Here is a 20,509-nt window from a genome sequence, read left to right as displayed (position 1 = left end):
AAGCTTTCATCAAGCTTATGTCCTCAGTCAGATGATGAAATTGACAAGATGTCAAAAACTCCATACTCTAGTGCAATAGGTTGTCTTATGTATGCTATGGTTTGTACATACCTTGATTTAACTCATGCAGTGAACGTGGTTAGTAGATACATGGCTAACCCTGGTAAAGAATATTAGAAGCCAATTCAATGGATTCTCCGATATTTGCGTGGTACTGCTGATGCCTGTTTACAGTTCGAAAATACTAGAGATGGAGAGTTATTGGTTTTGTTGATTCTGATTTTGCAGGTAATTGCGACAAGAGAAGATCGCTTACTGGGTATGTGTTTACTATTAGTGGTTGTGCTATCAGCTGGAAGGCTGCATCGTTGCCCTGTCTACTATAGAGGCAAAATATATGGCAATTACTAAAGCAATTAAAGAAGCTATTTGGCTAAAATGGTTGATGGGTGAAATCAGTGAAGATTACAATCTATCGTGACAGTCAAAATGTTATTTTCCTCACTAAAGATTAGATATTTCATGAGAGAACGAAACACATTGATGTGTGATATCATTTTATTCGGGATATTATTATTCATGATGAAATTACAGTAAGAAAAATTAATATTCATGACAATTCTGCAGATATGTTACCAAGTTCATACCTATTGCAAAGTTCAAGTATTACGTGAATTTAGTTGGTATTCGTCAAAAAGATTGATTCTCTGTGATTTCGTTGGAATAAAGAATTCTGAATAATTTCGTTTGCAGATTTAGAGTCAAGATGGAGATTTGTGATAATTATGACTCAAAATTTTTGTTTACCTGTGATTGAATTTTTTAATTTGACTGTGATTATGACTTCAAATTTGACTGTGATTATGATATTGTCAAATTCGATTTTATGTGAAATTTATCTTATCTGGAGGAATATCCTTATGTATCATCTTTTGATCAAGATATAATTTTCTATATTCATCCATAGATGATTTTAGCTTTATAAATAAATGTACACGTCACATGAAATCAGACACAGAGAAATACAAAGTGAGTGTAACTATATCACTTTTGTATTATTAATATTTGGTTAGTGATATTTTATTCTTTCTACTAGTGATTTTTTTCGATTTATATTTTTCACATTAAATTTTGTGTTCATATGTAATTGATTGATTTGATTATAATTTATTGTAAATCCAATTTGGTAACAACGGATTGTGGGTTTACTAATCAAGAAAAATATGTACCATCTTCGCAGAAATAACAAGAGGTTCTCAATGTGGTGATGATTCCATAACAATAGTAAATTGATATTTGACTTCCCCAGTCAAGGAAAAAAGACAAGGATGAAGACAATGGACAAGGTTCGTCTTTTCCAGATACCTTCGGCCTACATTAACCAGCCATTTAACGCTTTGGCCTCTTAAAAAGTCTCTACCAAAACAAAACTAGTATGACAGGCCTACATGACAATCCACAGATAATAAAACAGTTTTATATTATACACGCGTCTTGCTGCTAATTATTGCAATATTTTATGACATTGTTTTCTAACATTATGCCACTGTTACTTAATTCTAACATTATTCTTACTCTTGGCAAGCGAAATTGAACGCAGCTCCATGCAGAAACATCCCTTGACAACTGTTTTTTTTTACTCTGTTTATGTCCTAACGAGGCATGTCAGTGACAAAGACCCATCCAGAAAGCCAGTCACTGGGATGTTATTGTATAATTTTTTGACTAGTGATATGGTTTTCTTCCTTCATTCTTTGACAATGAACAGGACTTTCCCATGAATAAAAGCTATTTGCATAACATCAACTAGTATTTTTGAGGACAATTATTTATTTTACTCTTCTCTATGTCGTAATTCCGAGGCCCCTGATTCAACACGGCACTTAATATCCTATCATTAGCACCCACAATGCAGTTGACTGGCTAATTGGGGGAGATGGTCTGACTCAGTTCTTAATCTCTTCTTCTCCCACCAAGTTCCAGAGCAGATCTCTGGAACAGGTAAATAAGTTAGTGAATAATCAAAATGGCTATCTTGTTTGAAGTTTTGATTCTGCTATTCATATTACTAGTGGTAGGGAAACATTGTACAATCAAGAACAGTAGTACGTGAGGACAAAGCAGAGCAACAATAACACATTCCTTCTCTTTGGTAATAAGAACAAGTTACTGTTTTTCACCAAGAATATCAACAAAATTTCTACCCTCAACAAACGCATACTTCAATCATTTTACATGCATAACCACTGTTTTATCAACTTCAAACAATGAGGAAGGAGTTTGGACTAAATCTTATGGTATTCTCCAATAACTAGACGTGTAACAAGTGGACTATCTTAGAAAATTGTGGTTGATAACCTAGAATTTGTATTGAATGCAGATGAGGGGCTCCGGCGTTATGTTAACTTTATTGCAATTTTAGGGAAGGCCTCATGAACTTGTACAGAAAAGCTGGAGTAGATTTTTCTTGTTCAGAGAGAGCAGTTCTATATCTTATGTATTTTCCATGCAAGTCAGTGTGCATAAGAAAATGATGGCAAGCTGCATAGTTGGCTCCGTTCGTCGACCGTGTCTATGTTGCTAACTAGCTTCTATTTTTTCCTGGTTAACTCCCCAAAATATAAAATTTATTCACATATGAAGTAACTTTGAAAGAGAAGGCATTTCATCTGCTGATATTAGGGGATCTTCGAGTACTAGCGCTAAGGAATTAGTATTTCCATTCCTCAAGCATTATTGAAAGCATAAATGGGGTTACACAGTTTCAATGGTTATTGAAAACATAAAGAAAAGCTGGGCAAAGCTTTCTAAACAGGTTCTCATAGAAGAGGCCTTCAAACCAAATGGCAAGACCATCCTCACTCTATATAATTAAGCATATGATTTCACAATTTGTAAAAAATGGCAAGCTTATGAACTATTTTTTCTGCAGAATAGTTCAAGTATTTTCAGGGTGGTCATTTTCCATTTGTTTTCTCATTTGAGCTTCATATAACTAGTAATATACAATTTAATGACAGCCCCCTATGATCCGTAATCAAATTTGAAAGGATTGAGAGCAAAAAGCAGCTGTGGCAGTCATTTTAAATCTTGGGACATCATGATCTCCAACACCAAATGTGGAGCACAAGCATAAGAGGCTTCTCATCCCATTCTTCTCCTATCAAAAGCCTGTGTACATTAGTCAAAAAGATGTGTGACTTTCACAGCTCAAATTTGAGATCATGCTTGGCAATAAGGCTGAGTTACCAAACATTTTCATATCAAACCGTAACAGAGAATTTATCCACAGAGCATAGTTACAGCTAATTTGTCAAAGATGACAGATACCACACAAGCAATCTACATTCCAACACTTCAGGAAGATCCAATTTCCTGGACAGCAGGACGGCAAGTATCACAGAGCAGTCATAATTGATTAAAAAAATGTCCTAAAATTAGCATTACTTAAAAGGGCTGTTGTGGAAGATAAGATGACATGGCAAGAAAATATCTTCCTGCTAGCACTACAACTATAAGAATCTAATCAAAAAGCTCGAAGAGCCATTCATAGCTCAACTCCTACCTTTGTATGCATGTGTAACACAAAAATGATCATATCGTAGTTCCCAGCAATCCATGCAATTTAACACTTGGCAACAGCTGTTGATTCCAATGTTAGGCCAATGGATATGGTCAGATAGATGTTTTAGGTCAATGGATAAGATCAGATTGGATATCTTCGTATTATCAACCAAATCTAAATAAGTTAATTCTGTAAAGTTGGTTCCATCAAAAGAAGAACAAGCAATGTGAAGTTGGACAGTTATCAGTGAGAAAAGAAATTGATTCATATTCTGTAACTTGCTAAGGATCAACAATTCCTACAGATAAGAACATCTCAGTAGCTATATATACATAGAAGTATAAACATACATATATCCCATTAATAGAAGGTGCAACATATTTTCTTGAATTCATATTCCATTCACACCCTTCAGTAATGGCCTTCTGGAGACGGGCATATAAATACAAAGAATAAAACACAAGAGTTTAAATATTGTTTATTGTTATCAAGTTACATTGAACTCTTTCCTCTGGGCTTCTATTATATTAAGAAAATTAGATTGTGGTAAGGATACACATCAAATATTTATACCTTGATACATAATTGCTCACGGTAGGTTACAAATCATTAGTCAATTCCAATGACAAATACCATTAAAGTGGCAAACTTACCAAAACTAATCTTCATCCACCAAGACAAATGGTTGTAAGTGTTTGATAAGCTACATTCTTATGGATCTAACCAAACAAAAGGCTCGTCTTCTCCTAATTAATCTAATAAGATGGTAAAGTTTATCCACATTAACTCCATTTGCAGTTAAACCCAAGATATAGACAAAAACAATAATAAATGAAGATAACATATGTACTATAAATTAATTCATGCTGGCTGTAAAAAACGGATTTAACATTTTGAATACTAATCTGGTTTTTATTTTCTGACTATCAATAGAGAATGGAAGGAAAAAAATCGTGCTAGTTTTCATGTGGGTAACTATCAAAGCTACATTGTTGTGGATCTAACAAAACAAAAGGTTCATCTTCCCAATTAATCTAATAAGATGGTAAAGTTGATCCCCATTAACTCTACTTGCAGTTAAACGCAAGATACCGAGAGAAACAATAATAAAATGAAAGATATAAAACGATATACTATAAATTATTTCATGCTAGCAGTAAAAGAGGGTTTTACAGATTTTGAATACTAATCTGATTTTTATCTTGTGACTCAATAGAGTCTTGAAGGAAAAACATGCTGGTTTTCAGGTGGGTAACTATCAATAATGACTTGAAGAAAAAGATGTGTAAATATGTAATTGACGTGCTTGTCCTTTGTTGATTGGGACATCAAGGGAGGAATCAGGGGTCCTTACAGCAGAATGTTAGCGTCTTAAGGAAGTTATATTGATTACGAACCTTGGGAAAATACATGAAGTATTCTAATGCGTGATTTACCTTCCAGGATTGATTAGGACCCTTGGGAAAATATATGCATTAAGTAAGAATCTTCTTACGTGTGCTTTTCGCGTGAAGCTACCGGTTTAAATAAGAGAAACAATTTACTACGGCAATTTCTCTGTTGGTACATAAGGACCGAATGATCACCACATGGTCCAATGGTCAAACTTCAAAACTTGTCTCAGGCATAGAAAAAGGCCCTTGGGCCCACAAAGACCACTAATCCTAATATACAACCATGAAAGGAACATGTAATGTGCCTGAAAGGTGATTACTTTGAAATGACATAAATGGTTATCTAATATCCTCTGATTAAAATACATTAAAAGTTAGGTATACGAACATCTTACAAACCAGAAGGCTCCAAGAGAGCAAGAGGACCCAGCAGGGAACCCTGCTAAAATAAACTTCTGCATAAACCTAAAAAATCATTGGGTAGTTTTCCATATATTTAATTCCTTCATTATTTTATTCTAACATTGTATGAACATTGTTTATCAAGTTATATATATATATATCTATATATGTACATAACATCACTAACATCTATCATCAAGCTTCAGAAGTCAAAGTCATCTTCCTCCAAAAGTATCATCGAAGAGATGATGCACCCAGAAACTATTCAGTGGCATTCCTGGCCATTTTACAACACAATGAACTCTCCTATTGATCAAGATGGAGCCTATGGAGCTCTACAAATGGATTCCTATATGGGTGACCAAGAATTTTCATCTTTCAACTCCTCTGAGGACTCCTGTGGGATTTCCTCCGATCAGTTTCTCTCAACCATATTCTCCGAGGAATTTGATGAATACTGGCCAGCTGAAAAATTACAGGTCAAAATGGTAGAGAATATTACAGATGATATGGAGGAAATTGAATCTTATTTTGGTGGTGATCTTGAGGATATGTGCAGACTGTTGGATGAAGATCAGTGTGAGGGAAGTTTTCCTTCATGCCACCCATCTATGGAAGGTGAAGATGACTGGAGTCCAGGCCAGTCAACCAAATCAAGTGATGCCTCAATGCCCTTGCCATCAATACCAGCCTCACTAATCTTGCCAGGATACAACATGGAAATTGACAGTCAACTGGGCATTCAGTATCTACTCAAAGGTTATGGAGAAAGCCTGGAGATGGAACAAAGAGAACTCGCAGAGGTGATCATCAAATGCCTAATTGAGAAATCCAATCCAGTTGGTCAATCTCTTGAACGACTTGCATTCAATTTATTCCAATCTGCAGAAAAGGAAGGAGAATATCTAAAACAGGAATCCAGCAAGAATTTCGAGGCAGCATTCAAGGCATTCTACCAGATCTTCCCATATGGGAGGTTTGCTCACTTCACAGCCAACTTGGCTATCCTTGAAGGTATTCCACACAACACAGAGACGCTACATATAGTAGACTTAGATATACAGGAAGGGGCTCAATGGCCTCCATTGATTGAGGCTGTTGCCTGGCAACAGAAGGCATTAAAAATAACAACAATTAGAACAGGGGAAGGCTCTATTAATGTTCCCTCATCCTGGGATTTTGAAGAAACAAAGAGGCGACTCTGCCATCATGCAAGATCTTTTGGCCTAAACCTAAGGGTGGAAGAGGTGGGAATAGAGGATTTGGTCAGTGAGATAAAGAAAATTAAGAAGAGGGGTAGGGAAAGAGAGTGGTTGGCCTTTAATTGCATGTTTGGGCTGCCACACATGGGAAGGGGAAGAAATAGGAGCGATGCTGTGGAGTTTCTAAGGGTGGCCAAAGAATTTTTAACTGATTCTGGAACTAATAAAGGAATCATAACTATTGCAAATGGAGATGCGGCAGAGAGATTGAAAAGTTGTCTTGGATATAGTTCGTTCTTCGAGGGGCATTTAAATCATTATCAAGCCCTCTATGAATCAATGGAATTGAATTTTCCAGATTGTTTTGCAAATGCAAGAATAGCCATGGAGAGTCTCTTTGTCAACCCTTTTGTTTCTTCTCTTTCTTGGCTTCAAAAGTGGGAAGAGGTAAGGGAAAGTTCAGATCTTTATGCAGAGTTAGGATTGAAGGGCCTAAGACTGAGCCAAGAAAATTTAATGGAAGCTAAAGAAATGGTGAAAGAGGGAAAGAGTGCATATACAGTCAGGATTCAAGAACATAAAGAGAATGAGATGGTCTTGGAATGGAGAGGAACTCCACTTGTACAGGTTTCCACTTGGAAATGAGTAGAGAACAACCAAGATATAGGGAAGATGCAGAATAATTCGTTTCTTTCAGTAAATATGTTTAGACATTATCAGGATATATTTACAAGATTCAATGCACATTATTTATCTAGAAGTTGTACAAAGGAAACAACTAAAATAATGAAATAGAAGGTATCATTGTTCAATGGGTACTTACCTTCACTTCTTGTTGTCCAAACTTCGTTAAATGGAAACAAGCCCTCATCTATTTGTGTTTTAAAGGCCAAAAAACAATAGAAGAGTGAAAAATCAGCAGAAAATGCAAGGGTGAAGATAGGGTGAAAACTGAAAGAAGAAGAAGCTGAGCTATCGCAATGCTACTGGTTCCCTATGAACTTCCTGATATTCAAGTTTAATTTCCACTCACTAACTGCAAAATACAAAAGAATATCTATTTGCTGCTCAATTTAAAGGCACTACGCAAATACAAAAAGCTCAGACCTATAGTTAACAAAATTGCGAATTGGCTGCCCTTGCCCAATTTGGGTCATCTTGGATCAGGGATACAGAGACAGCGAACTTCCTCACTGCATGAGAGCTCATCCACAATAGATCTCCCTTCAGCTGGTCAAATCTCTAGGAAACACAACTAGCTAAAATACCCTTTTAGCAATTAGCGTATTCAGATTTTGTTGACAAGGAGAGCAATCAAATGATGATGGGTTACAGAGACAGCAAGCAAAGGGATGATATTGAGGCAGTTCCAGTGTCTCAAAGTTACTTGCTATGCAAAGTATTATCAATATGGTGTCGTGAATCCCTGTCCCCCTCCCGCAGGGCCTCTCTAGTAGCACATCAGACTGCCTAATCCAAATGAAGTTAAACCCGAAGCTATGTAAACATTTAATCTATCAGTAAGATTAATGATCCTTGTTTGAGTTGTAAAAAAACTTTTTACCAGCTGAATGCCCTGTCTGAGAATTCTTTTCACTTTCAATAACAAGATTTAGTTCCGCAAGTGAAAATCTATCACAATCTTTATGTAACTCTGTTTTGTTTCTTTTGGGGAAAAAGCCTCTCGCCAAAGCTAAAATCAAGTTCTATCTTACAGGTTATTGCAAGTACTATTTATAGGAACTGTGACTTTATAAGCTAAGATTTAACTTTTCAGATCAAATTCATTGGGGAAGTTCCAAAAAACTGATTGAAGAGCGCAAGAAACTAAACTAAATATTTCACAAAATAACTTAAATTGATTGTCTGTTTGAAGGAGGGGGATTTACATTTTTGAGTACTGACTACTGATCTCATAATGGATAAGAATATTGCCTTCAAATATCATTAATTGAAAATCGAGAAGAACTTTCATGCATAAATCAACAGCTAAGCTAAACATGGTTCTAGGCTAGTAGAATAAACAGCCTACTTGACACATGTAGAAACCTGAGGGGTATCACTATATGTCTTCATCTTTGTCATCCTCACAAGCCACTACTGCATCAAATTATGTTGTGGAGGCAATTCCAATTTAACCATTTGCGCAGAAACTGTAAGCACTGAGCCTCCTGTTTTCCATACAATAAAGAAGCTCTTGCAGAGTTGGATTATCTATCAAAAACCCATCGGCCCCATATAGTCTAGGTCTGCAAGAACCCCCAGAGTTCGAAAGATGTGAATCAAAAAATGAGCAAATCAGGAAGATTAGCAATAGCAAGGCCTAATGAGTTCTATAGCAAACTTTCTAGTTCTCTCTCTTGTATATTTTACCTGAAAGACCTCTAGGACAAAATAAAATTTGATTAGCAAAAAGGTCAGTTTATACATATTATAAACTATAAACAAATAGAAACTTGCATTTTTGACATCTAGTTGAAGTGTTGAACCATAGCTGAGCAATACTTATAACAGTGCCAACTATAAAATGGTGCCAAAGTACAACAAATCACTCTCTCTATATAATCCTTGTGGCTTGAGAAAACAGAAACGATAGAAAGCATGAGGCATCCTAACTAATCAAGAAACAAGATTGACCACAAAACTTATCAGCACTATTCAGTGACCAAGCTGCTAGGTTTTAACAATCCAACCAAGCATGTTTCAGCATCTTGGGCACGATTCATTTGGCTAGAGATCATTTATACACTCTCTTCGGACACCTGGGTAGCTTAAAAATAAACTGCTGCCGGAAGAGCTTGAGCTTATAAGTTCTTCCATGCCATCCAAACAGGTAATTTTTTTTTTTTCAAAAGCTCAAACTTTGACCTGCCCAAACCAGAGAGCTAGACGGGCTCTAAGATGTGCGCAAGAGAGCAAGACCATGTGCTTGTTCTGCTGGCTTTTTAATAGCATATTAGACTAACAGACTATGAGTCATGAGAATAAACAACAGAGGATAATTGAAGCCAGTCAAAGTAAAAATCTAGCCGGTAACTGAAAATTATAAAGTGGTTTGTTAATAAATTCAGTTGTTGAGGTCCAAATGACCAAATAACTGTTTATTCTTGCATTTTTTGGGCGTAAGCAAGTGCCCGAGTTTTCTCCACACCATTCTCGGAGAATTGAAATTCCTGGACAAGCCCAGCAAGAACAAAGTTTCCCACTGCAAGATGCGCATACCCGTTCCATTAGTGCCCCCGCAAAAATAAAACTATTCACTTGCATAAAAACGAAACTAAGAACACCATTTCCACTTGATTTTGAACTTCTACGACAAGACAATAGTGACCTCAAAATTTAGCAAAATCAAAATCAAGACCATTGCAGATGCGCTAATTTAAACTAGGAAGTATGAACCAAACTCAGAAGCCAAAATAATAAAGCGCCCATCGAGCCATTGATCTTGTGCGTCGTGGTATCTGTCTCGATCTTCGGATTGTCTCCTTTTCCTCCAGGCGCTTGACACCATTTTTCATTCCCATCAAAAATCAATATCAAATAATACATTGAACAACTCCAATCAACGAACGAGGAGCCGAAAGAAGAAGAAGGTGGAAAAGCAAAAGAAAAACAGCGAGACCGAGGAGCAGCAAAATTACATAATGGAACGTCGACAGCAGGATTCGAACCTGCGCAGGCAGAGCCCAACAGATTTCGAGTCTGTCTCCTTAACCACTCGGACATATCGACGCTTTGCTGAAGTGAAGATAAAAATAATTAATCACATGTACCGAACATTTTTTTATTTTTTTACCAAATTAATCTTAACCATTTTAGGAAACCTCAATGATTGATTAATAACTGAAAAATAAAAATATAGATGGTGTGGAGGCCAAATATTAAAAGATCAAGAGTGTGCGGTCAATTTAATTAACATCATTGGTAACAAAAAGTGTCATATCTAATTTTGAAAGGTCTAATAATTGATTGATTGAGTGATTTTTAAAATTTAAAAGGTGTCAAAGTCAATATATCAAACTTTAACAATTAATTTATTCTATTTTAATTTGTGAGTGTAGGTACCTATAATCTATTTTTTTATTTTAATTATTTTCATGAATATATATTTTTGAATCAATTTAATTTTGATATTTAAAATTATAAAGTGAGATGACAAAGTACACATCACACGATTCATATTAAAGTACATAAATTAAATTAATTTAAAAATACAACTCTTAGAGTATAATTGAAATAATGAAAAATTTGAATTGTTATAAATTTTTTTTATCAAAATATAAAAAATTAAGTTAACTCAAAAAATTATCAATACAAGTACATAATTTTAGAATGTCTTAGTATTTCTTTAGCAATTTTATTTAAAAATCAAATTTTAACATTAAAATAGCTTCACAAAAAATGTCATGTACCTTTTAACTGATTATTTCTTTTTTGTGAAGTATTTAAAATTTAAAGATAATTTTTTAATAAATAAATTTATAATTGTGTACTAGACAGAGTTATTAATTAAATTTAATGGAGTGAATTGTGTTATCTACCTGCACATAAAAAAAATAAAAGATACCCCGTAGGCATGGTGCAGTGATAAAGTACTTAGAGTTTCACATGAAATATTAGAATTCGAATTAGTGCAGAAATTTGTTGAAATGTTTATGTTTTACATGGATTGTTCTGAATGTTCAATTTTGTGTGTATGTAGATTGAGTTCGCATTCGAATTTATTTGAGAGGTACATCAAGGGAAGGTTACCCACCCTTAAAGATTAGTCCGATAAAGTTCGGTCACCTTATGTAAATAAAAAAAATAAAAATTTCAAATGACTATTCATTTGCCATGCTTGATATTTATATAATATAATTTTAAATAAAATAAGATTTAATATAATAATGGTATGCACAGTTCGACTTCGACTTCGAAAGTTCAAAACTTTCCCTCCCTTCATCGTCGACGCCGCTTTCCTGTTTCCTGCCGGAATCAGAGACAAATCTCACCGCCAGATGCTTCCGTAGCAGCGTCGGCGTAAAACGAATTCGTCTTCTTTTTACAGATCAACGAGTTGTTGATTCAGGCGAGAGATAGGTTGGGACCAAAACCCTAGATTGCTGCGAGTCGAAGAGGCCTGAGAAAAATGGGGGATTCGTCGAGAAAGGTCGATATAGAGAAGTTAATTGACTTCAGCAACGACCTCGTCGAGGTGCTCAAGGACGAGAAGGACGCTAACATCTTGGCCCAGCAAGTGGATCAATTGCAGACTTTTCAATCCCAATGTCGCTCCGATTACGACGATGCTCACTGCTTGATTCAAGGTCTACCTCTCTTACCACTTACCATTCACTTTCTGCAATTTTTTTGTTGTTAAAATGTATGATTTACAGTATTGTTGATGCTTATGCGACTTGATTACCTGTGTATTGGGAGTGTCGAACTGAAAATAACGAATTTGTCAGAAGTTGATTGTTGGTTGCTTGGGCGTTTGTTGTTTCAGTGTTGATGACAAATTGAACCGTTTGAATTTTGGTTAATACTTCAGCAATTAAAGTTCCTGGCATTTTTATCATTCTAGGGAAAACGTGCTTTTATGTGATGGCTATATTGAAGTAACCAAACGATTGGTTTGCTACTTGATTATGCCAGTTTTCTCTGCTTAACTATTAAACTCCTCCATACGTCAAAACGAGGAAAGGGAGTACTTTTCTTTTGCCGTTGTTTAATCAATTGCTGTCCTGCCTATGGTTAGCTGGAAGTTCTTTTCATTATTGTAAAGGGGAATAACAAATGGGCGGCTTGATGTTCGATTATTAGTTAAGTGTCCGCGATATGAATGTCATGAGTTCACTTTTGTATAATAGATGTGGATCATTCTGACCGCATTCATCAGCGGATTTTGTTCATTCTTGAATCATCTTCTCTGCTTAAGCTATTGTAATCATGCATACATGGAAAAATGGACTGGTTATCTTACTCAACAACAGAAAAAAGGGACTGGGAATGTTATATAAAAATTAAATGCTCTATTGTTTGTTTTTAGAAAATGTATATGTCCTATGTGATGATGAAAATTTATACCCTACTTTTTAACTTTTTAATGTAGAAGCTAGAAAAATGCTTCAGAAAGGCACAACCTCAATTTCCTTGGCAAATATTCTGTTTGTTGTTCGTATAGATCTTCTTCTTAGATCACTTCACTGACTAGTTTTTACATGCAACAGATTACCAAAAAAAGATAGATTTGAGCAAGGTAAAGGCAGAGGAGGCAAAATCTGAAATTGCTGCAGATGCGGAAATGGATGTGCTTCAGAACGAGTTGGAAGAGGAACTTCAAAGAGAACGTTTGCTCAGGGAGGAACTTAGATAAGTATTCGGTCATCCCACTTGTATTATTTTGATTGTTGGTCTTCTATCATTCTTAGTGATTGGTTAGTATCTTCCTGAATATCATCAACACAGAAATTATAAACCAAATTAGTGTCCTAGAACGCCAAAGGGTTTCTGTTGAAGAACGAAGGCAAACTCTGAAAAAGCTTGAGCAAGATGAGCTGAGGGCACGGTAAGTTCAGAAGCAAACTTATTCCAAGAATTTTTGGACTCTTTTGTGTCGGTTATTCTAGCATGTTTGTCATGTCTTAGAATCTAGTGTTTATATAGTTTATATGTCATTTTCAGTGTTTCAAAGTTTCTCTGCTAGTTTTCTTTATGTTTGCCTGGTTTTGTTTTCTTTTGTTTTTGGGGTTCTTTGCAGTAACTTGGTGTCCATGCTTTCTGTTTGCATTGGGTACATATATTCAATTAGATACATCTTAAAGAGTGGTTTTGGTTTGGATGGTTGGAACAGCTTGAAAGTATATTTACTCAAATACTTCTCTTTTCATTTTCTTTGGTATATTCTTGATATATAGACAATTCTCTTTGATCCCTTCATTCAGGAAATGAGCAATTTTCTTATGTCTTGTAGCATGAAGCTCTCAATGTATGCTTCTGTCACAAAGATAATTCCAAACTTGGATGACCATTCCAAAATATCAGGCCGTATCCTTTACTTTCTATGCTGCTATTTTTATATATCATAGATGATAGTTTTGTATCTTGCTGCATTATTATCTCCTTAACCCATGTCAATTCCAGATATTGTGGAAAGAGATAAAAAGGTGGTTGAGAAATTTGAGTTCAACCTGGAGGATGCAACTGCCTTTGATATATGTAACAGCATTTGGAAGATGATAAGCCTGTGACAAATTTCAAAATTTTTCCTTTTCCAAGGCATGTATAATGCAGCTCGGAAGTCTGTATTTATCCTAGTATTTCTTGTATACTCTGGAAGGAAGTGTTTTTGCATTTTGAATCCTCATTCTGTATGATTTCATATTTTTGATTGAGCAATTTTCTGGCGATTGAAGGGTGACTTAGTTGAACCAAAAGGGCGATTTCATTGTCCGTAGGTGCTCATATAACTTGTTTGCTATTTCTCGTTTTAGTCTCTCCTTGTCATGTCAAAGAACACATTGATCTTTCTTAATCTTGGGAATAGTAGATAACAATCTCCCATTACTTCCATCAGTAACTTTTATCAAAATCCTATTATGATATGAATTGTTAAAACTTGTTATGAAATTAGCTGTTCAGATATTCTTTCTGCATGGTGTTCTCACGTTAGTCAACCTAAGGTTCAGTTTTTACATTTTAGGGTTGTAGATCTGTAGGACTTACAGCTAGCCAACCACAATGGCCCAACAGTCTTCAAGCTATCTACCTTTAATGATTGAATTAGAGTCCTTTCTGGTCTTTCCTTAATGACAAGAATCAAGAATCAGAAACCAATTTAATGATCACATGCCTGAGTTCACCTACTAGGACTTGGGAGAGTCATCTATCTTTAGCCGTAAGAACAGTTACCGTTGTTGTATTTACAAAGCTGCAAAAATTATTCATTCATCACCAGCATTTGCATTGGCTTGTCAATTAAACTGGAGGACATGATTTCTTAGCCAGGCTTTTGATAACATTGAATAGTTTTTTCAATCCAAAGCTGGTGACATTGAATATGTAAGAGGAGGTAACAAAGTAATAAATTTCATCCCATTTCCTTACAGATTCCACATTGCACAACTTGAGTTCTACAGATCAAATATCAGCCTGGCAATTACTGCACAACAGCAGGTGGTCTAAATTCTGAATTATGTTTCAACCTTCATCTTGTTTGTTTATGAAGCTGTTGGCGATTCTGATTCCTTCTGCGTTGGTGGCTTAGATTGCTGCCTTTTAGCCTCACTTGCATAGCAGCCTTGACCAATAGAGTTCTCTTCGTGAGCTGAGTTGATCATATCTTGATGTGAGCTGCAAACTTTAGGTACCCGGGGGCCTTTGTAAGCCCTGCAGACGTAGGACAGAAAATTTTGGTAGTCCTGCATACAGAAAGTGAATATGGTGTTAAAAAAGAGGGGGAGGCTGTGACTGCATGCATCTCAGGGTAAATAACACTGTTTACCCTGAGATGGAGTCTAACACTTAATAATAATTACTTTTAAATAACACTTAAGAATTCATCATATTATCAATGGGAAAATCTATATTTTTGTTTTTATATTTTCATGTTTTCTTATGTGGCTATTCAGTTTTTTTTGTTTTTTCAATTACATTCTTATACTTATATTTTCAAATTAATTTAACTCTCATATTGTGACATTTTTTATATAGTAACTTGAATTTTTGTTGTTTCATTTACTAAAAAGAAAAAAGAAAAAATTATTTATGATTTTGATTATATTTTTATATCTATATTTTTAAGTCAATTTAACTCTTATACTTTAACGTGTAAAAAAAAAAGAGTTAAATTGACTTATTTTATTTTATTTTTTCTTATGCACATCAAAATATATGAATTAAATTAATCTATAAATACAGGTACAAAGATATAATTAAAATAACGAAAAGTTATGATTATTATACAAAATATAAAAATTAAATTAATTTAAAATTACAAGTATAGAAGTATAATTAAAATAATAAAAAATTTAAATAATCATGTAAAAAAAAAAAAAAGAAGAAGAAGTAAAAGCACGTGTTAGGAAGGGTATCAAAATCAATCAAAAAATGGCTATCTTGTAGGTCAAACATTTAGTGGGATAGAGATAGAGAGAGAGAGAGAGAGAGAGGACTAACATCTTGAAGTGGTTGATTATTAACAACCACCCATGGCACGAATCTATGAGGTGGAGTCAGGCCAGCAGTTTCATCGGCATAACTTCGTTCAAGCTACAGAGTCGGATCGCATTTGGTGAGGGACATGGCAATTAATTAATAAAATCACGCAAAAAACAAGGTTGGTTTGTATTGATATTTTGTATTATATGTTATGTTGTTCTGTATTAGTGTTCAAATAACATTTCTAACTATAAAGCATAGAAACTTACCTGAAAGCCAAGTCCACTGTTGTAGCAATCAACAAGAGGCTTTGAATTCAACCCCTCTGATCTAAAACAAGACTCCCACTCACCGTGCTTGTTCTGCAGATGCAATCGCTCCACGCATTCGACGAATCTGAAGCTGAAATGAGCTCCCTGGACAAGAACTAAAATGGGAAATTAACATAAAAAAAAACCCAGTTCTCTGCCATCTTCGTAGCTGAGCTACATATTGTATGAACAAGTTTCAATTAGATCCAACCAAGCATCTGTTGTTACCAGGTCAGGCCAGACTTTAATGGCGCAGGCTTCCACTGTATTTAGCACACACTCATCCGGGCCATGCTGCACGTTGCATTCACTTCAAATTATACACCAAATTTGCCATAAATCTAAAGATATCTTCAACTAGATCAGGCTATATTAGTCTCTTTTGCAACCAAAGTTCAAACTTTTAGAGGTGAACCCACAACTAGATTTTCGTGTCTTTAGTCAGATGCACGCCATTTGTGGACTATTGTGTGTGACCCAGTTAGTTTACCTACTCATGAACACCTCAGAAGGGTAAAAGATGAAGAAGATAAAGAGGATGAGGGAAAGAGAGACAGACCTGGCAAACCCAGGTATTGTTATCTTTGAGAAAAGTGTTACCCCATGGGACCAGCCTGAGATTGATAATGGAGATGAGTCCATTCTCAAAGATCTTGGCCAAGCTATTCACGATGAAGTTCGCACAGTACGGGCAGAGAGTTTCATAGTACAGTGACAGGTTCACCTTCTGAGAGTCACTGCCAGACTCAGCCCTGAACTTGGCATCGTCAGAAGCATGAGATTGAGATTGAGATATGAAGAAGACGACCAATACAAAAGTTGCAAGCAATACAGAGACTGCTTTATGGGAAATCATCTCTCGGTCTGCACCTCAACTCCTCCTCTTCTGTATATAATATATATATATATATCATCTTCTTTATTTTAGTTAAAGATTTGATGGCGATGGGTTAAGCTTGGAAGAATGAAATTAATTCGCAGTAAACATGGTCACTTAATTAGCAACCCCTTGGGTTGAAATTCCTCGCCTTAAACATGGTCGTCAAGAACACATAGGGATTAACCTTTTCGTACATGATAATGATGAAGGCCTCATCTTTCGCATTCCCTTTAAATTTCTTTATCGTTTCTTGTGTATTCTCCTGTTCATAAACAATTCTAAGCTTACATAAAGAGAGAAAGTTGGATTAGTCTGGTTGGTTGGTAGTTACTTTCCTTTGATTCAAACTTGTGCTTTTCTTCAGTTCTGTCTGCAACTATTCTTTGCTGCCACTGGTTGACAACATATTATTATTATTATCTTTCTATTTCATTTCTGAAATTAAAAGCAAAAATAGAACTGAGTGGGGCCATTGCCTGGTGGAAATTAATAGCTTTTATTTGATGGACAGCCAGGATGTCAGGGAGATCACGTGACAAAAAATGTGAGGTTATGTGATTAAAGTTGGACAAAAATGAAAATAGAAAAAGATATAATACGAAAATGAAAAATAATATTTAAAAAAAATAAAAAATGAAAATGTGTACATAAAAAAATATTTTTTTATAAATATAAATTTTAATGTAAAAAGTATAAAAATAGTTATTTAATTAAAAAATAAATATAAATTTCATAATACATTCAAATAAATATAAATAATATAATTTTTATCATAAATAATGATTTATTAATTAAAAATAAACAAAAAATTTAAAAAATATATAATCAAATACAATATAAATAATAAATTTAAAAGTTTATTTACTTTTAAAAACAAACAGTAAATTTAAAAATTTTTGAGTTAGAAACTTTCCATTTCTAACTTGGTTAGAGATATAATTTTTTTTTTTAAAAAAAATTCTCTTCATAAATGAAAATGTGTATGATATTTTCTTTATATTACGAAATGGTTCCGAAATGTTTCTAAAATTGTATAAATGGCTCGAAAACATGTTTTTGGCTTTTTTGACATTTCAAAAATAAAAATATTTCGAAAATGTCGAAACGACATTTATGAGACATTTCCGTGCATCATATTACATGACATTTGGAAATTTGAAATTTAGAATTTGAAGTTTAAGTGGTTTACTCTTTCTTAAATATTTTTCTCTCTTAATTTGAAGTTTAATATCCTTAATAAACTATAATCTGCGAAGAATGTATTTAATAAACTTATTAAAATGATGTTATTTTTAATAAATCTTACAAACATCATAAGATACCAAATTTAAGCCACAAAAAATATAAAATAACAACCTAGAATTAAATTTAAGTTAAAATAGTCTAAATCACTCCAAAAAAAATTTGGAGTAAATTACATAATGGGATTATCGCCCTTGCGCAGTCTCCTGTCGCTCATGTTCTCGATTTCAGCATATGAGGTAAATCGCAGATGGAGATTTTATCTTATTGTAGAGGACAAATAATCGAATCCATAACTTATTGGTGTGAATTTCAATTTATCATGAGTCAACCATATAAATCATATGACCTGTGTCCAAGGGCCGGTAAATAACATTTTTAGTTAAAATAATCTTTAGCTATGGTTAACTAATGCTGACCTACGTTTTTAGGCGTTCCTTTGCTATTAACATGCAACAGTCTCTCTAATTAGTATCTGTTATGTGTTTTGTTGTCTCTGGAATTTAATTGATGGATTACAGGCTAGAGGTTTGAAGAGGCTCAATGCTCCCAAACATTGGATGCTTGACGAGCTTGGTGGTGCATTTGGGAGTAGATCATCATCTTTAACAACATGAATGTTTTCTTTTTCTTGAAACCTTTTGTTATTCCCTTAATTTGATAATATAATTCAAATGTGTGCAGGCGCCCAAGCCATCTTCTGGACCCCATAAATCAAGGAATGCCTACCCTTTATTCTCATCCTTCGAAACAGGCTGAAATATGCTCTCACATACCATGAAGTCGTTGCAATCTTTTATCTTGATGCAACGTCATGTTCTTGTTGACGGGAAGGTTAGGACAGATAAAACATACCCTGCTAGTTTCATGGGTACGCCCTTATACTGATATTATTGACTTACTTTGACTCACATTTCTTATTACTTGCCCTGATTAAACTGTTACTGAATTCCATATATCTATCTTTAAAATGATTTTGGACCAAGAAATTAGATGGAGAGGATAAAAGTGTATATAAAGGTGCAACCTCGAGAACTATATTGTGTCCAATCTTACCCGTCCTCAAGGAAGTTAGTTGTCCCTGAACACAATTTACCTCCTGAATTTTGCGGCAGATGACTGTCAAAGAAGACATATGCCTATAGTGCACACTATTTTATTTTTTTGGGGGTCATGTTTACTTAATGTGAATTTGTCTCTTAATAATTGTATGCTGTCTGGACCAGATGTTGTATCTATTCCCAAGACGAATGAGAATTTCCGTCTCCTTTATGACACAAAGGGTCGATTACGACTCCACTCCCTCAGAGATGAAGAGGCCAAGGTATGTTTGCTGAATGTATACAATGATTCTCTATTTTAAAAGCAATCCTTATGTTGCTTCCAATGTTGAATACTTGTTTTATCAATAGGAGTATTATGCTCGAATTACACCTGCCATGATGTAACTTGTAACATATGTGTGATGTAAATCCTGCGGACTTGATGAGAATGTGTATAATAAAAGCACTGCTTTCAAATCTTCTGGAGAAAAACCATCTCAACTTCAACTGTCCTGAATCCTAGACTGGAACTGTCTCTTTGATGTATCATGAAACAACCCTTTTTGTTAGGCATACGGGAGATCTCAAAATCTCTGGTGTAATGAAAATACTGGCTTAACAGGAATATTTGTAAATTTATGCAGTTTTCTTCTCATTCTTGTGACAACTCATTTGTTTTAAATTCCATTGCATTCTAGCTGAAGATATTCGTGCCTGATTGACATTTTCTGAACTGCTTGTACTGATTTTCTTTTTCTCATTCTTTTTGGAGAAATTTATTTCATACCTGTTAGGTATGGAGAGTATCTACCAATTGAACATTTGATTCCCTACCACGTCATTGTTGTCATGGTGACGGGAGGAAGGAATAGAGGCCGTGTTGGTGTCATCAAGAGCAGGGAGAAGCATAAGGGAAGCTTTTAGACCATCCACATCCAGGATGCAACTGGCCAGGAGTTTGCCACCCGCATGGGAAATGTCTTCACCATCGGAAAAGGTACAAAAACGTGGGTGTCACTTCCCAAGGGCAAGGGTATCAAGTTGTCCATCATTGAGGAGGCTAGAAAGAGGATTGCTTCCCAAGCAGGTGCAGCTGTATAAATTTATGAATGAAGATCTGTTGCAGATTCTCTATTTAATTGCTCTAGGTTGAGGATTTATGTTGTCCTCGTATCTTGTTACAACATCGAACTAAATTTTATTTTTGGATATTTTTGGTTTGATTTGAGATTGAGCTATGTTGGTTAACTGCTATTGATCATGAAAACAATAATTTGTTTTGTTCGTGTTCGTATTTGCTCTGTTAACGGAAAACATATTGGGTATTCA

General features: G+C 34.9%; 2 protein-coding genes, 1 long non-coding RNA gene and 1 other non-coding gene across 4 annotated transcripts; 2 read left to right on the top strand and 2 right to left on the bottom strand.

Annotated features, from left to right (window-relative positions):
* Positions 1–10,213: 10,213 nt before the first annotated feature.
* Positions 10,214–10,295, bottom strand: TRNAS-CGA (transfer RNA serine (anticodon CGA)). The gene has a single exon. It is a non-coding gene; the product is annotated as a tRNA-Ser (tRNA).
* A 1,166-nt stretch (positions 10,296–11,461) lies between these two features.
* On the top strand, positions 11,462–14,104 carry LOC127790397 (kinetochore protein SPC24 homolog). The gene is made up of 5 exons (XM_052319900.1): positions 11,462–11,872; positions 12,776–12,918; positions 13,013–13,113; positions 13,519–13,592; positions 13,689–14,104. The coding sequence occupies exons 1-5, from the start codon at positions 11,695–11,697 to the stop codon at positions 13,793–13,795; spliced, it is 603 nt and encodes a 200-aa protein (XP_052175860.1). The 5' UTR covers positions 11,462–11,694; the 3' UTR covers positions 13,796–14,104.
* A 435-nt stretch (positions 14,105–14,539) lies between these two features.
* LOC127790078 (gamma-interferon-responsive lysosomal thiol protein-like) lies at positions 14,540–16,871 on the bottom strand. Its single transcript, XM_052319354.1, has 5 exons — positions 16,575–16,871; positions 16,244–16,309; positions 15,974–16,120; positions 15,723–15,815; positions 14,540–14,965 (listed from the first exon to the last, which is right to left on the bottom strand). The coding sequence occupies exons 1-5, from the start codon at positions 16,869–16,871 to the stop codon at positions 14,765–14,767; spliced, it is 804 nt and encodes a 267-aa protein (XP_052175314.1). The 3' UTR covers positions 14,540–14,764.
* Positions 16,872–18,973: 2,102 nt separating this feature from the next.
* On the top strand, positions 18,974–20,458 carry LOC127791072 (uncharacterized). Its single transcript, XR_008020854.1, has 3 exons — positions 18,974–19,008; positions 19,364–19,461; positions 19,953–20,458. It is a non-coding gene; the product is annotated as an uncharacterized LOC127791072 (long non-coding RNA).
* The last annotated feature ends 51 nt before the right edge of the window (positions 20,459–20,509 follow it).

The sequence above is a fragment of the Diospyros lotus genome, chromosome 14, assembly GCF_014633365.1.
Source record: "Diospyros lotus cultivar Yz01 chromosome 14, ASM1463336v1, whole genome shotgun sequence".
Taxonomy (NCBI): Eukaryota; Viridiplantae; Streptophyta; class Magnoliopsida; order Ericales; family Ebenaceae; genus Diospyros; species Diospyros lotus.
The sequence above is the reverse complement of the archived record's forward strand: the minus strand, read 5'-3'. Positions and strand labels throughout refer to the sequence as shown.

Bases quoted from the DNA above. Each gene is read 5' to 3' on its own strand.
- LOC127790397 (XM_052319900.1), top strand. From the start codon at position 11,695: ATGGGGGATTCGTCGAGAAAGGTCGATATAGAGAAGTTAATTGACTTC. The intron at 13,114-13,518 runs GTAAGTTCAGAA...TATGTCTTGTAG, and splicing joins CAAGATGAGCTGAGGGCACG to CATGAAGCTCTCAATGTATG. The intron at 13,593-13,688 runs GTATCCTTTACT...TGTCAATTCCAG, and splicing joins CCATTCCAAAATATCAGGCC to ATATTGTGGAAAGAGATAAA.
- LOC127790078 (XM_052319354.1), bottom strand. From the start codon at position 16,871: ATGATTTCCCATAAAGCAGTCTCTGTATTGCTTGCAACTTTTGTATTG. The intron at 15,816-15,973 runs GTAAGTTTCTAT...CCGACTCTGTAG, and splicing joins ACAGTGGACTTGGCTTTCAG to CTTGAACGAAGTTATGCCGA. The intron at 14,966-15,722 runs GTTAGTCCTCTC...TTCTGTATGCAG, and splicing joins ATAATCAACCACTTCAAGAT to GACTACCAAAATTTTCTGTC.